Below are 17,142 nucleotides of genomic sequence, written 5' to 3'. Positions count from 1 at the left end.
AATCTCTAAAAGCAGCACTTTAAAAATTTTTACATCTTACCAGTTTAGAGTTACATAGGAGGTCTAGCGCTAGAATTATTGCACTTGCTATAATGTTTGTGGCAATACCTCAAATGTGTGCTGCAATCACTGTTTAAATATGTATGTACAACCTATGTATGTGTTCGCTTCTGCATGGGAGGATGGGGGCGCTTTAATTTTTTTTATTTATTTAATTTAATTTAAGTTATTTGTATTTTTACACTGTCCCTTTAATTTTCTTTTCTTTTTTTCAATCACTTTTATGGGCAGGGCTGCTGTTAGAAACCACAGGGCCCCATACAGCCAACCTGACGGGGGCCCCCTTCAAAAAAACCCCAACAAAACAGTTTATTATGCTTCAGCTATGAATGAACACAGTGAGTGATCAGTGCCAATCACTCAATTGTGTTCATTCAGGAAAGGAAGGAGCTGGTTACTATGACATATTTATCAGACCCTTCCCCCACTCTCCATCTTAAAGGATCCTATTGTGTGCTTGCAGCTGCTGGTGGGAAGGAGAGGAGGGAATCCGGCACTGTGGGGGCCCAGGCAGCTGGGTGAATCAAATGTGTACAGGGAGGGTGATTGGCATGGTGAGTGGGGGTGGGAGGGGGGAATTAATGGAACTGATTCCCTGTATGGCTCTCTCTACAGCAGCAAAAACCAACAGGAGGGAGAAGAGAACAATCCAGCTTTCAGATGCTGCAAAGAGCCATACAGGGCATCGGTTCCAGTAATTGCCCCTCCCTACCGTGCCCATCACCCTCTCTGCGCACATCCAATACACCCAGCTGCCTAGGCCCCCCTGCTGGCCTGGGCCCTGTACAGGAGGACTCGTGGTACCCCCTTATTCACAGCCCTGGGTGTAGGTCCCTGAATGCACACAGAGTGCGAATGCACACAAGGTACATAGGCAAGGGGTGTAAAAAAATTGCATGGGAGAGGTGGGGGATGGGTACTAGCCTGGGGTACATCTACCTTTGCAAAAAAAAAAATTTGGCTGGAAGCAATGATTTTTTAAAAAATTACTGACAATTGCCAAGGAAAACTACTAGCAAATGCCACCTTCCTCCTGGCTTCTTTTTTAAAAAGAACAAATGGTACACAGACCACAAAGGTCCCCCAAAATTCATAGCACATCCTTAAGCAGTGACTGCAGACACATTTAGTTATGGTTGGTCAAAATTAGAAGCAAAAAATACTATCATGGGACTAATTTTCAGTAGTTGGGACTGTCCTTGGACTGATGCCAGTTTTATTTCTGCCCCTATGATAGTAACAAGGAAGATGCAGGATTTGTGTAGGTTGTTGTTACTTTGCACTTCGATCTTTGCCTTGGAGGAATGTGTTACAACCTTCAATGTTATGAAAATAAGTGACATGCTCCAAGTGTAATAAAAGAATGACACACCTCTGTCTTCTCTCTCTATATCAGTGCATCATCCGGGAGAAGTCCCACAACTCATAAACACAGCTGTACACACATCATAGGTCCTGAGCTGGTCACACTTTTTGGTAAAATAATCCAGCCATGGGCCTGAAACACAAGGAGTTCGAAAAGGCCGGCAAAAAAACGGGCCGCCAGATCTGGAGGATCGAGAAGATGGAACTGATCGAAGTGCCAGAGCCTCTCCATGGCAACTTCTTTGTGGGTGATGCCTATTTAATACTAAATACGGTGGACATGACGCTGTATAAACTTTACAATCTGCACTTCTGGTTGGGTAAGTTTCAGAAAAAAATTGGCATAGATATTATTGCTGAGTTCAGTTGAGGCAACTGGATCATGCATGTCAAACTCATGGTTTTCGGGCAACATGCAACCCTCTTGCTCCTACATTGAGGTTCTTCGCGTCTTCAGTTTAACTAAAAAATGTTGTAACATTTCTTGTTTTAAGTTGTTTTATAGTTGATAAAAAAGATGCGTCTGTATGCAATTTCTTTCTGCTCAATATTTTAGGAAATGATTTATGGCCCATTTTTCTGGCACAACATGCTTTTGAGTTGCAGTTGGCATTAATTAACAAAGTGCAATTATCTTTTTCTGAAATTAAATTGACGTGTCTTTTGGTAGATCAACCAAGGAACAACCTCCATATTCCAGTACCAGACAACCAATGAGCAACCTCCTTAGTCCAGTACCAACCAACCAAGGAGCAACCTCCTTATTCTAGTACCAATGAACCAAGGAGAAACCTCCTTAGTCCAGTACCAACCAACCAAGGAGCAACCTCCTTAGTCCAGTACCAACCAACCAAGGAGCAACCTCCTTAGTCCAGTACCAACTTAGGAGCAACCTCCTTAGTCCAGTACCAACCAACCAAGAAGTAGCCTCATTAGTCCAGTACCAACCGACCAAGGTGCAACATCCTTGGTCCAGTACCAACCAACCAGGGAGCAACCTTCTTAATCCAGTACCAACCAACCAAGGAGCAACCTCCTTAGTCCAGGGCCAACCAAACAAGGAGCAACCTCCTTAGTCCAGTACCAACTTAGGAGCAACCTCCTTAGTCCAGTACCAACCGACCAAGGTGCAACATCCTTAGTCCAGTACCAACCAACCAGGGAGCAACCTCCTTAGTCCAGGGCCAACCAAACAAGGAGCAACCTCCTTAGCCCAGGACCAACCAACCAGGGAGCAATCACCTTAGTCCAGGACCACCCAATCAGCAACCTCTTTAGTCCAGGCTCAATAAAGTATTTTGTCTTTTTCTGCTGTCCTCACCTATAATTCTATGCCATCATTATTTGGTTCAGGAATGTCAAACTCAAATGAAAGAGCAGAATAAATCCTTAAGCTCCCTTGCACACAGGGCTTTCTTTCTGCTGCTCATCTCTCCTGATGTTTTGGTACACCCAGGAAGCACACAATGTGGGTATCTGCATCTAGGGCCCTATGCATTCAGGGACAAATGCACAGGTCTTCTGCCTTCTGAGCATTTATCCGTGAACACACGGGGCCCCAAATTGCCAGGAGGGAAGCACAGCACATAGCTCTCCCCAGAATGCAAGAGGACTTATTCTGCCCCACTTCCATGCATTTTTCATGTCTTGTATTGCACTGTATTATATTTCTGCAATTTGATGATATCTAGTGGTGGGTATGGGCTACTACAACTTTAGTAATGTGATTTTGGTATCTTTCTCTGTCCTTCTCCTTTGTTTAGTGATAATTAGTTAGTCCTAGCTTCTTCCATGTTCCCTCAGTCAGTATTAGTTGTTCCCAGAGGCAAGGCTTAGGAACATTGTTGTCTTTCACTTCAAAGGACTGGAATACATCCATTCTGCAATTAGTGGAAGTAAAATTGTGTTGCATTCATCTTCCGTCTTATTAAAGAATTAGGCTGCCTGTGGATGGTGCAAAATCAGCAGGTGACCATACTACCTAGACTAACTGGGTCTAAGGAAGTATGTCAATGCATAAAGTGGCATTGGAAACAGAACAGGACTGAAAGATTTATTCCAGTGTTTCTGAACTATACAGTGATGACCAGGGGCGGACTGACCATTTGGAAACTCGGCACTGCCCGAGGGCCCGGCATCAGTAGGGGGCCCCATGAGATGCCCCTGGTACCTTTTTCATAGGCGTTTTTTGAGTTTGGGCAAGGACACAGGGGCCCCATAATCCCCTATTGCCCGGGGGCCCCATGAGTTGTCAGTCTGCCCCTGGTGATGACAAAACTTCATAGAAACAGTGACAGCAAAAAAGGGTCCATTGAGTCTGGCCTTTTTTGTTTTGCTTTTGTTGTTGTTTTATTTTTTTTTAAAGCTGAACTATGGGTAACAAAGTATTTCCTATGTAAAAATAAATTATCTGTAATTATGGGTGTCACATTACTGGCTGCTGGGTTTAGCAACTCTTATTTCCATTCACCCTGGGTACCACGGCTCTACTACACTCATTACATCAGTTCGCTCACTGTACACCTCCTCTTTTCACAGAATGCAAGGCATTCTGTGATTGGAGGAAGTGCTGATGAACGTCACAATCGCCTTTCCTCCAGTCATAGAATGTCTCACATTTTGTGGAAATAATGCAATGATGCAAAGCTGAATGAAAGTAAGAGTTTTACTAAACGTGGTAGCAGCTGGTATTGAGGCACCCATAATTACAGATCATTTATTTTACCACTGTCCTAAAGTGTACACCCATGCTCAATGCCAGAACATTTGGAGTTTGAGTAATCCCCTTAATTAACTAACCTAATTTACTAAACGGAAAAATGTATTAATACCTACCATAATTTTCCTTTCCCAGCACCAATCAATGGCAGCATACTACCACACGTACGCTGCTATGGATTGGTTCCAGAAAAATAACATCTCCACTTCAAGTCCAGGACGTCATATGATGTCCCATGGGCAGAAAGTGGTTTTTAATGTCCATAGCCTAGCCACACAATACCTATTACTGTATTTACTGTATGTTGCTGGCTTCTCAGCCATTACTGTGCACATGGGCCTGATATATGGAAAGTGGAGATAGTTGAAAGTCACTTTCATCCAGAGTAACCAGAAACTGTCATTAGTAATTTTATTTTTTCCTTTTAATCCAATTGGCTGATCGATCTAAATCTATTTTATTCAATGACCTAGATATTGATATTCTTATGTCAAAAATGTAATTTAGGAAGTGAATGCACCCAGGATGAGAGCACAGCAGCGGCTATATTTACTGTACAGATGGATGACCATCTTGGTGGATTTGCAGTCCAGTATCGGGAACTTCAAGGTTATGAAAGCAACACTTTTCTTGGCTATTTTAAAAATGGAATAAAATATCAGGTATGACATAAATTAATATAAAATGCTGTATATATACACATACATATATATATATATATATATATATATACACTATATTGACAAAAGTATTGGGATGCCGGCCTTTACACGCACATGAACTTTAATAGCATCTCAGTTTAGTCCATAGGGTTCAATATTGAGTTGTCCCACCCTTTGCAGCTATAAAAGCTTCAACTCTTCTGGGAAGGCCGTCCACAAAGTTTAGGAGGGTGTCTATGGGAAGGTTTGACCATTCTTCCAGAAGCGCATTTGTGAGGTCAGGCACTGATAGTGAACGAGAAGGCCTGACTCAGTTTGTTCCTGGGCTCCCCATTCCCAATGCACTACTTTATAGAATACGGAAAGGAACATAGTCCTCCAACAACACAGAGTATTTTAGGTGATGAAGTATGTGAAATCCAAAATACTGTTTTCACCAAAACTGAAAGAGAGGGGAAACCTTCTAATGGGGGCATCTATTCTAGTGATGTCATTGGTCCTCCATCAGGTCCTCTGGGGGGTGTTATTCAGCTGAAATTTACATGATGCCTCTGTACGTTCCCTTTGTGGAGCTGTTAGTGTACTTTTTTATTGCTCTACCATGATCTTCCAATTGGGACATCTGTTCCAGAGACAACTGTCTAAGAGAAGATTTCCCTCACTGTGGAGAGATTCCTCTCACTTCCTGTTGTTTCTTTAGGACATAGTAGAATCTTTTTCATGGGACACAGAAGGCAAAATAACTGATAGAGGATTTAACCCTGAAAATAGTTTTGGCTTTAGCTATACTATACTGTAAATTTGAACTCCGCCCAACACTGGTTTTGGTTTGGATAGATTAAAAGAGTCTTACCCAAATCCAAACTTCACTTACGCGTTTCACCATTCCTGGCTTGCTCACCTTGTGAAGCATCAAAGAAGTTTGGATTTGGGTGAAGATACTCTGTATGCATTCACTTTGCTAATTGCTCAATAAATGTAGAAAGGAGAGTGAATATTGGACTGCGGCTTTATCATTGCAATTCTTTAACTAGTGGAGGTTGACTTTATAGGTTCCTGCTCTAATGGGCAGGAAGATTCGTCATGACAATAATTGGATAAAATACATTAATGTTATTCTTTTCTCAGGCTGGTGGGGTGGCCTCTGGCTTCACCCATGTGGTTACCAATGATCTTTCTGCTAAGAGACTTCTACATGTTAAAGGACGCAGGGTGATCCGAGCTACAGAGGTGCCATTCAACTGGTCCAGCTTTAATACCGGAGACTGCTTTATCATCGATGTTGGAGCTGTGAGTAGACAGATATACAGTAAATATATATATATACAGAGGATAGGGGAAAAATATGGATATCATTCCAAAGTTTACAATTTCTGTTTTAAAGTGTAGCTCCACCTTTAAGATATCGCTTTAATACCAAAAGAGTATAAATACTTCATCAGGTAAAACGTCAATTTTCTAGAGTGTTTTTCTGTTGCTTTCAGTACAAATTCCTTCTGCTTGAATAGCATCTTTAAAAAGAAATTGTGTATTACTCGACTGGAAACTGTCTGCTAATGAAATCCCCGGCAATCTTCATAGAGATGACAGACTACCTTGCTTATGCCAGAGTGATGAGTTGAGAGTGAGATGTGAATGGTTTGCTCTACTTGTTGCAAAGCATTCCTTTTTCAGAACTTCCCATTTGTACTCTGTACAGTTTCAAACAGCCTTTCTTAACCAGGGTTCCTCTAGCAGTTGCTAGGGATAAGGTGAGCACTGAACAATTTCTGCCTCCCAAAAAAGGAACCATTCACACCAATGATCTTTTTAACTCATTGACATTGTTCCCAATGACCACCAATGTAAGGCTGACATTCTTCCCAATCACCACCATGTAAGGGGTGACATTCTTCCCAATGACCAACATGTAAGGGGGGAAATTTTAAAATGACCACCAATGGAAGGGGGACATTCTTCCTAATCACCACAGATGTAAGGGGGCATTCTTCCCAAGGACCACCAATGTAAGGGGGCATTCTTCCTAATGACCAGAGATGTAGGGGGGACATTATTCCCAATGACCGCCAATGTAAGGAGCGAATTCTTCCCAATGACCACCATGTATGGGGGGGGCATTCATCCCAACGACCACCATGTATGGGGGGGCATTCATCCCAATGACCACCAATATAAGAGGTACATTCTTCCCAATGACCACCAATGAAAGGGGGGCATTTTTTCAAATGACTGCCAATGTAAGGGGGGGCATTCTTCCAACTGACCACAAATGTATAAGAGACAATCTTAACAATGACCATCACTGTAAGGAGCATTCTTTTTACTGATTACCAATTTAAAAGGTATTATTTCCATTGACCATCACACTAATGTACCTTGAGCTATAGATATAATAATTATTGGCAGGGGTTCCTTGAGACCTAAAAGAGAATTCAAGTTTCCTCCGTGTTAAAAAGTTTGAGAATGTCTGGTCTAAAGGCTTCCTTTAACAAGCTAGTAGTCATATTCAGCTGGACTTGTTCTGTAATGTTCATGTTATTTTACCACTCAATTACCAATGCAGTTTGCTTCCTCAGATCTAATAAGTGTCAGGAACATACCCCAGCATTTGTAGCCAAAGTGGTGACTGGTGACTTGCTTTAAATGTCTTTGGTTTCCAGCCGGTGGTTGTTGCAGTGCCCACTTACATTTACAGCCACCTTCAAGATTGTGTGTGTTTGGAATATTGTGCTTTGACACAGTTAACTCAGTCACCTTCATCCACAATGGAATGTGTCAAGGCCAGATGGAATGGGTTAAACGTTTGTGGAATTACTCTGTCACTATGGTACTAGAAAGCTGGGAGAGGTTTTGTTCATCTGTGTATGGATTATGTCCCACACTTCCTGATACCAAAAAATGGGATTATGTATTTGGAGCAAGATGGTTTATCAGGTTTTGTTAGCAGGAAGACCTTATGGTCCATATTTAAAATGTTATTGACCCTTCATCAGGTCCTCCAGGGTTTTTCTTAGCTGACACTTACCTGATACCTCTATACTTCTTCATTGTTCAGCTTTTATTTTACGTTTATATTGGTCTACCATGCTTGTTAACCTTGGTATGAGGTTGTATATGTATTTCTTTGTTAAAACTTGTAAAAAATTGATATAAATACAGGATGATTTTACAAACTTTCACACTTTCCATCATGTTCTTGGACGACCAGTATCCGTCTTGACATATACAATGGAAATCGGATCAAGTTGACTGAGTAACATGTGGGTTGGTACAGCGTAGTGTGGTGGCAGAGAGCACACTAAGTTTGGTTACAATTTACAAACTTGTATTGAAGGAATAGCTCAAAGTTACAACAGCCCAGCAAGGAGGCTCCTGGCTGGAAACACTCAAAGTTCTGTGCCAAAATGAGAGTGCAGCAGGTTCTGGTGTTCCGACTGTGTCTGTCCCAGAAGGCAGAATGTGGACTGGCCAGTCTGAGCCCAATAGAGAATGATTCCTAGGAAGGATAGCGTGCCTGACCCTACTTGTACAGAACCTTTCCCTACTGCTATTCACTTTCCCTGACAGACGGGTACCCTGTCCCTGTCCTGTCCACTCCCAAAAATGTACGCCGAGCCCGGGAGCCAGGGCCTTAAATAGATTCTGACTGACCCAAGATGGCTGCCAGAATCACATGGGGTGGCAGCATCCAACCGCATCACTTTCCAAGTAATAGAGGAATATGTTCCTCTTGACTTTCCACCTTCAGTGCTGCTGCGGTTGAGCGCCACCTGCAGTGGAGAAAAGAGACTGCACCTGCCTACAAACTCATATGCCAATAATGGCTGGGGAATGTTATGGACACCCATATCTAATCAAAGAAGCTACTTTGAGAAGCTATGAAACCTCTTTGACATTACAATGGCCAATTACGACTAGCTACAGCATGACCTGGATAAATGAGAACCTTCATAGATTTCCTTCAGCAAACCCTACAAGCTGTGAGAACATTTTCTTTGTTTTGGCCTCTTCTTCAGGTCAACTGTGGACATTTTTGGCTAAATTTATGAAGGAAAAATGTAAGGCCAAGGTAGTGCGAGGATGCCGAGAAAAGTCATAAGGCTCTTTATAGTTCTAGGAACATAAAAGCATCCCTCCTTTATCTGATGTGGTGGTTAGAAGTACCAGCATGTCATATGACTAATTAAATGCAGGATCTTCCTTGTATTAAGACTAACCCAATACAACCCACCCCACATGGAACCCAGTGACAAAATGTGATGTTCCTATTCTTGACGTGACCTAGAGTGGCAATGACTCAGTTTACACATTCTACTCTGTGCTGTCACTAGGTCAACCACTGATATATCATTTCCCTAAGCATGGAAACAATAAACTTACCTCTGATGTTGATGATGATTAATGTGTACATGGAGGAATTTTCCTCCTTTACTTTTCCTTACAAAGGACAAAGTTATTTGCATAGGTTCACTCTAGATTCTTACAACTGTACCAGAAATATTTACCACAGTCATCAAGATTTTCAGATAAAACAATTGATTTGCATAACTGCAAGACCTTTACCCAAGGCACGTTTCACAATTTCCTCATTCCCCAACTGCATATCTTGATTTGAAGGCCATACAAGGGTTATGCCTGCTCATATACAGTACATACCAGGGGCGGACTGACCATTTGGAAACTCGGGCACTGCCGAGGGCCCGGGGTCAGTAGGGGGCCCCATGAGATGCCCCTGGTACCTTTTTCATAGGCTTTTTTGAGTTTGGGCAAGGACACAGGGGCCCCATGATCCCCTATTGCCCGGGGGCCCCATGAGTTGTCAGTCCGCCCCTGGTACATACCGTATACTGTATGTCTATGTGCAATAAAATTTTACAAAGCTTTAAGTTAGCCTTTACCAAGTATTCAAAGCAAATGCATTCTTTGTTCTTAAGTCCTAATCTGCATTCGTATTGCCCTCTATATTGTCCAGTGCATGCTGCAGACCAGGGTCGGGACAAGGGGTGGGCAGGAGGGCCAGCAGCCCTGGGTGCTGTGGTATTTGTGGGGTGGGGGGGCACAATGAGGAGATTAGGTGAAGGTGATTTGTGTTGGAAGGGGGAAGTTGGGGGGCAGTAGGGGGGCATAAATTGTTCTAAGAGGGGATATTTGGGGAGGCGTGCTAGGTGTGATGATTTGGGGGGATATGTGTTGGGAGGTAGAATGGGGGAAGAGGATTTGTGTGAGGAGAGGGATTAGGGGGGTTTGTGCTAAAAAAGGTGATATGGCAGGGGGGGGGGGGATTTGTGCTAGGACTGGAGTTTTTTTTGGGGGGAAGGCATTTGTACTAGTAGGGATGATTGGAGGGTATTTGTGCTAAAAGAGGAAATTTGGGGGAAGGGGATTGTGCTAGGAGGGGGAAATTTGAGGGGTAGAGAATTAGTGCCAGGAGGGGGACATTTTTTTTTTTGGGGGGGGGGGTTTGTGCTGAGAAGATATGGGGAAAGAGAGGATTTGAGCTAGGGGGTGGCAAAGATTTGTGCTGGGATGGGGGATTTCGACAAGGGGGGAGATTTGTACTGGGAGGAGGGGGAATTTATGCTTGGGGCAAAAATGCAGATAAGTGCTCAATTTTATTTTATTTTTTTACACGCAGGATTTTGGCTGATACATAATGCTCATTCATCTTGGAGGGGGGGGCACAGTTTGGCATGCCTGCTCTGGGCTCTAGATGACCTTGTCCCGGCACTGCTACAGACAACTGAATGGAAGCAACGCAATAGTTACACTGGCTTGGGCCTGCAATGACAGCTGTGAAAGCACAGAGAAAAAAAAAGGCAGAGGTGATCACAAAGATGCTTGGGGTGTTATTATCTACTTGTGGACCAGAGACATTCCAGTACATTGCTGGACTTCAAATAGTTTTAATGGGGTGATGCCTGCAGCTATTTAGAGCCGGAGGTCAGCTCTCCTATAAAAGCAATCAGAGCGGCTAACCAGCTGCTCAATTGCTTTTACAAGCAGCAGGAGGGAACACCCCCCCCCTCCTCCTACCACCTTCCCTAGCTCTCTTGGGCTCTCCCATCCCACTGGGAGACCTGAGCAACCAACCGACATGTCCATCAAGATCAATAATACAACCATCAGTCCCTCCCCTCATGCCAGGGTACTAGGTGTAATCCTAGACTGCCATCTGTCCTTTCAGCCCCAAATCCAATCACTGTTCAAATCTTGTAGACTTCACCTCTGCAACATCTCCAAGATACGCCGTTCTTAACCTCGGAAACTACTAATCAACTTATTCACTCCCTTGTTATATCTCGCCTTGACTATTGTAACTCCCTCCTCATTGGCCGACCTCATCGCAGGCTATCCCCTCTTCAGTCTATCATGAATGCTGCTGACAGACTCATCCGCCTTACTAACCATGCCATATCTGCCATCCCTCTCTGCCAATCCCTCCACTGGCTTCCCATTGCCCAACAAATAAAATTCAAAACATTAACAATCACATATAAAACCATTTATAACTCCGCCCCAAATTATATCACTGATCTTGTCTCCAAATCTCACCCAAACCATCCTCTCCGCTCCTCCCATGACGTCCTGCTCTCTAGCTCCCTTGTCCCCTCCTCCCATGTTCATCTCCAAGACTTTTCCAGAGCCTCCCCCATTCTCTGGTACTCTCTACCCAATCTATTAGCTATTGCCTACTCTGCCCACTTTTAGGCGATCTCTGAAAACCTATCTCTTCAGGGAAGCCTATCCCACCTTCAGCTAATATCAGAATCTTCTATTTCTCCTTCAGTTCATCCGCTACAGTTATTACCTTTTGTACCACTAGCCCCTCCCTCCTAGATTGTAAGCTCCAAGGATCAGGGCCCTCCTATCCCTCTTGTATTGAACTGTATTGTTGCTGTATTGTCTCCCTTTATATTGTAAAGGGCTGAGCAAACTGTTGGCGTTATATAAATCCTGTATAATAATAATAATAGACCCCAGATCCCTCCATAATGAGTACCTGTCATGTGCTAATTGCTGTCACAAGGGATGCCTACATTCCTTGTGACAGCGATGAAAGTGATGAAAAATGTAATTAAACAGTGTAAAATAAAAAATAAATAAATGAATAACTGAAAGAAAAAATTAAATTAAAGTGCCCCTGTCCCCACGCGTTTGTGTGCAAAGGCATACACGCAAACAGTGATTGCCCCAGACATGTGAGGTATCACCACGCCCGACAAATTATGGGCAGTAATTCTATCACAAGACCTTTTCTGTAAATCTAAAGAGTAGCCTGTAAAGGCTTTTAAAACGTCACCTATGGACAATAAAATGTATGTCGTTTGTCACTGTTGCACGGGAATGCACACATTTTGAAGCATGACATATTTGGTGTCTACTTACTCGCTGTAACATCATCTTTTTTTTTTTTACAAAAAAATTAGGTTATATGTCGTGTTTTTGCATTAAAATTAAAAAAAAGTGTATTTTTTAGTGAAAAACCTCTTCGCAAATACTGTGTGGCATAAAAAATTGCAAAACCCGCCATTTTATTCTCTAGGGCCTCTGCTTTAAAAAAAATATATAATGTTTGATGGTTCTAAGTAATTTCCTAGCAAAAAATGTTGATTTTTACATGTAAACAGAAGTGTCAGAAAAAGGCCTGGAGGTCAAGTGGTTAAAAAGCAGCGAATATGACATTCGCTAAACACTAACTGGCAGTGAATCAATCACACACACCTGCAAGATTTACCTGCAGTGAATGTTATGTGAAATCCGGATTCTCTGCTTTCAAAATATGCCCATTCTCCCAGGATCAGTTAGGAAAGATTCTTGGGTTGATTTACTATCTTCACTTCCAATGGAAATTTTCACTTACTTTAGTGGAACAAAGTTAAAATTCACTTTGAAGCTCCCTGCAGAGAACACCCATTCACTTGCAAGGAAAAAAAACATTTTTCTTACATATAATTAGATGATTGACTTCAGTTTCAGTTGATTTTCAGCTTCAACTCATTCACTAAGTAAAGAGCAAAGAGAAATTACACTTAACTTGGTGAATGAGGTGACTGTGCAAGTTTAAAAAAAAATGTCCTTGCATTGATTGGGTATTCTTTGCAACTTAAATTTTCACCATTTTTTCATCTCGTTCACTAAGATACGAAATAAATTTCCTTTGCAAAATACAAACTCACTTTGTAAGTGATCATGCTCTGCTCATCCCCCAGACGAAGCTACGAATTCCCTGTAGCGCAACGCGTTGGGGAGGGGCAGTGACGTCATCGCGCACTCTATCTACTATAGGGCGAGTACTGAAGGTGTGAGCACACACACCCACCGCTTTGTTTTAGCTGCAAGCTGCAGATTTTTTGACATATCTTAAAGCGCTATTGTATTATATGACATGTGAGTGCATTATGGAAGCACATTAAAGCTGTTTTTACCTCTGGGATAAGACACCATATTCTTTATTTCTCTTTTGCATGAGATATACGAGGAACATAAAGGCAGAGGATTAAGGAGTGGATCAGAGGAGGGAGTATCCCTCACAGCCCTGCAGTCACACAGGTTCACAACATTACTGAAAAGACCTGATCTTCATACTAAAGGAGAGCATATCTGTCTTGGCTGGATATATTTGGGACAGTACTGCTGCTTTCTTCACAGCAAACTTTTTATTTTTTTATTATATTAATTCTCTTGTGGATTACAGATGGAATATTTGCACATTTATATGAGGATTGCACATATAGTGATTTGATAATATTATTATTATTATTATACAGTATTTATAAAGGACCGATAGTTCGCTCAGCGCTGTACATTACAAAGGGGGACAGAACATGTGACAGAACAATACCAATACAATGCAAAACATGAGGGGTTCGAGGGCCCTGCTCTTTGGAGCTTACAATCTAGGAGGGAGGGGATGGTGGCACAGGAGGAGATAGCTGTGGGGGATGGGGTGGTAGGAAGAGTGGAGGAGGTCGATAAGTTAGCAGGGGGTGGGGTAGGCTTCCCTGAAGAGATGGGTTTTCAGGGTGCGCCTAAAGGAGAGGAGAGTAGGTGATAATCTGATGGGTTGGGGCAGGGAGTTCCAGAGAATGGGTGACACCGTGGAGAAGTCCTGGAGGCGGGCATGGGAGGAGGAGACCAGGGAACTAGAGAGAAGGAGGTCTTGTGAGGAGCGGAGTGTGCGTGTTGGGTGGTACTTGGATATTAGGTCAGTGATGTAGTTCGGGGCAGTATGGTGGACAGCTTTGTACGTCAGTGTTAGGACTTTGAATTTGATCCGTTGCGCAATCGGAAGCCAGTGGAGGGATTGGCTGAGGGGGGTGGCGGAGATGAAGCGGTTGGAAAGGTGAATGAGTCTGGCAGCCGTATTATATCATTGTATCAATTTATTTAATTTTTATAATTTTTTTATTTATTTATTCACATCAGTCACTTTATATTAATTACTTTTATATGATTTCATAAGCACATAGCACTTTTCTGTCTACACTTTTTGATGGTATTAGAGCGTGGTAATTATTTAAATATTTTGTTCATAAACGCACATTATAGGAGAGTGGGCATATTAACCAGCGACCTAATACTCATATTTCTCAAGTACACCTCAGTGGCTCACAAGTTTATTTGTTTTTACTGCTCCTATAGTAAATCCGGGTCAGCGTGTTGTAAAAATGTAATGACCTTTTAAGTACAGAGCCTCGTAGCCCTTACGGCCTTTTGGTTCTCTTTTTTTTTGCAGGAAGTTTATCAGTGGTGCGGTGCAAAATGCAACAAGTATGAGCGCCTCAAAGCCTCACAGGTGGCCAATGGCATTCGTGACAATGAAAGGAAAGGCAGAGCTAAAGTCATTGTTGTGGAAGATGGGAGCGAGCCAAGCGCTGTGATGAAGGTAATGCATCTACTGTCTGGAGAGCGACATTTTGTTAGAATGCTACCTAAAAATGTTACAATAAGTTGCAAAAGTGACATTAACCACTTAGGTCCTAGGTGCCATTTTTAAAATGCTAGAGAGACAGCAGATGTTTTGTCCCAGTGCCGTTTTAAAACTTCACCTGTCCTGGACATCGACTCCTGAGAGCCCCATGTGACACTAGCACTGTAACCAGGGGCGGACTGACCATTTGGAAACTCGGGCACTGCCCGAGGGCCCGGGGTCAGTAGGGGGCCCCATGAGATGCCCCTGGTACTTTTTTCATAGGCTTTATTTGAGTTTGGGCAAGGACACAGGGGCCCCATGATCCCCTATTGCCCAGGGGCCCCATGAGTTGTCAGTTCACCCCTCACTGTAACCATTAGGGGTCAGCCCAGTGGCGTCCATGGGTGGGTGCGGGGGGTATGCGCCGCACCGGGTGACACCTATCGCACGGGGTGACACCGGACCCTCTGCACGAGCTCCAGGAAAATGAAAGTTTTAAAGCAAGCCGACGATCCCCGCAAGATGGATTGGATCTGCAGATTGAGCATAATGGATCGGAGTCCGATCCATTATGCTCCCCAATTCGCAGATCCGATCCATCCTGCGGGGATTGTCAGCTTGCAACCTATACGGCTTACAACCTCTCCTTCTGACATCACTTCTCGAGCATGTGCAGAATGGATCAGTGTTGAAAGATCAGTTAACCCCATATAGGTTGCAAGCCAACGATCCCTGCAAGATGGATCGGATCTGTGGATTGGGGAGCATAATGGATCGGACTCCGATCCATTATGCTCAATCCGCAGATCCTATCCATCCTGCGAGGATCATTGGGGGGGTGACACCAAGTGTTACCGCACCGGGTGACATCAACCCTAGGGACGGCCCTCCCCCTGCAGTAGTAGATCATTGCTACAGAGCTCTATTGCTGGCAGTAGTGACCTGTTGCCGAGGAGTTGAATGGGGGGGGGTCTAGATTTGGTCTCCACAGACTGGATAAAGACTCCCCATGAAGGAAACAAAATGTAAAAAAAAAAAAAGAAAAATAGATAAATAAATATACAGTATGTATGTGTAGCATGCTAAATAAAAACACATATGTTAACAAAAATGGTGAAGCGTATGAGGGTTGGGTGAAAGTCTCTGCAGGGTATCATGAGATAGTTGTAATGCTCTGCAGTGTATCACGGGATGGCTGGAATGCTCTGCAGTGTATCACGGGATGGCTGGAATGCTCTGCAGTGTTTCATGTCAAGAGTGTAATGCTCTGCAGTGTGTCACTACTGACACCATTAGCAGAACTCCCAGGGTTGCAAAGGCTGCACTTGCGACTGGGCCTTGGTATTCAGCCACCGGGCTAAGAGAGAAGGGCCCCAGCTGGAGGTCAGGGGGCCCTTCAGAGTTTCTTGCACCAGGGCCCTGAAAATTTTAGTTACGCTTCCTATGTTGACTGTGAGTTTACCCATTCTGCTATGTTACATAAAATGTGCACTAATGTGATCGATTGTGATATCATTTTAATCAGCAGACATAGCTGGTTATATGCAGAAAATATATGGATGGTGTGCAAATTCCATAAATGTGCTGGAAAAAATTACAATGCATTGCAATTTTTTTTACTATATATTCTCAACAAAAAACAATACAGCTCTTTGGTCTTGCCCATGGTAGTAGTTGGCGTTTGACTGACTGTGGGGTGGGCAGGTGTCTTTAACCGTTTCAATACCGTGCAATTTTACACCTTCCTGCCCAGGCCATTTTTCAGGTTTCAGCGCTCTCACACTTTGAATGACAATTGCGCGGTCATACAACACTGTACCCAAACTAAAATTTTATCATTTTCTTCACACAACTAGAGCTTTCTTTTGGTGGTATTTAATCACCGCTGGGGTTTTATTTTTTGCTAAATTAACAAAAAAAGACCAAAAATTTTGAACAAAAAACACATTTTTCTTTGTTTCTGTTATAAAAGTTTACAAATAAATAATTGTTCTTCATAAATTTAGGCCGAGATGTATTCTGCTACATGTCTTTGGTGAAAATAACCCAAATTAGGATGTATTATTTAGTTTGTAGGAAAGTTATAGAGTTCACAAACTATGGTATAGATCTGATTATTGATCAATCCTGAAGTACTGACAGCCAATCTAATTTCTTGAGGTCCAAGAATGTCAGAATAGTACAGATATCCCCAAATGACCCCTTTTTGCAGAGTAGACAGTCCGACGTACTTCATAAGAGGCATGGCGAGTTTTTTGAAGTTGTATTTTTTTGTCATAATTTTTCGGAAAATGAAAAAATTAAAAAAATTATTTTCACTATTTTTTTTTTTACATATTGTCACCGGTGCAGTACAGCGTCATCATATAACTGGCATGGCGGTGAACAGGGACACTGACTGGTGACAGTATGAAAAAAAAAAT

At 42.8% G+C, this 17,142-nt stretch overlaps 1 protein-coding gene across 1 annotated transcript in view; it reads left to right on the top strand.

Annotated features, from left to right (window-relative positions):
• The first annotated feature begins 1,496 nt into the window (after positions 1–1,496).
• LOC149444748 (scinderin-like) overlaps positions 1,497–17,142 on the top strand; it is a 95,630-nt gene continuing 79,984 nt past the window's right edge. Inside the window, exons 1-4 of the mRNA XM_089654580.1 lie at positions 1,497–1,745; positions 4,652–4,806; positions 5,935–6,096; positions 14,543–14,692. Of these exons, the coding sequence (XP_089510706.1) occupies positions 1,553–1,745; positions 4,652–4,806; positions 5,935–6,096; positions 14,543–14,692 (660 nt within the window). The 5' untranslated portion in view covers positions 1,497–1,552. The remainder of the gene's footprint in view (positions 1,746–4,651; positions 4,807–5,934; positions 6,097–14,542; positions 14,693–17,142) is intronic.

The sequence above is a fragment of the Staurois parvus genome, unplaced genomic scaffold, assembly GCF_062004578.1.
Source record: "Staurois parvus isolate SC_StPar_1 unplaced genomic scaffold, SC_StPar_1.0 ptg000779l, whole genome shotgun sequence".
Taxonomy (NCBI): domain Eukaryota; kingdom Metazoa; phylum Chordata; class Amphibia; order Anura; family Ranidae; genus Staurois; species Staurois parvus.
This window is presented reverse-complemented; position numbering and strand designations above follow the sequence as displayed.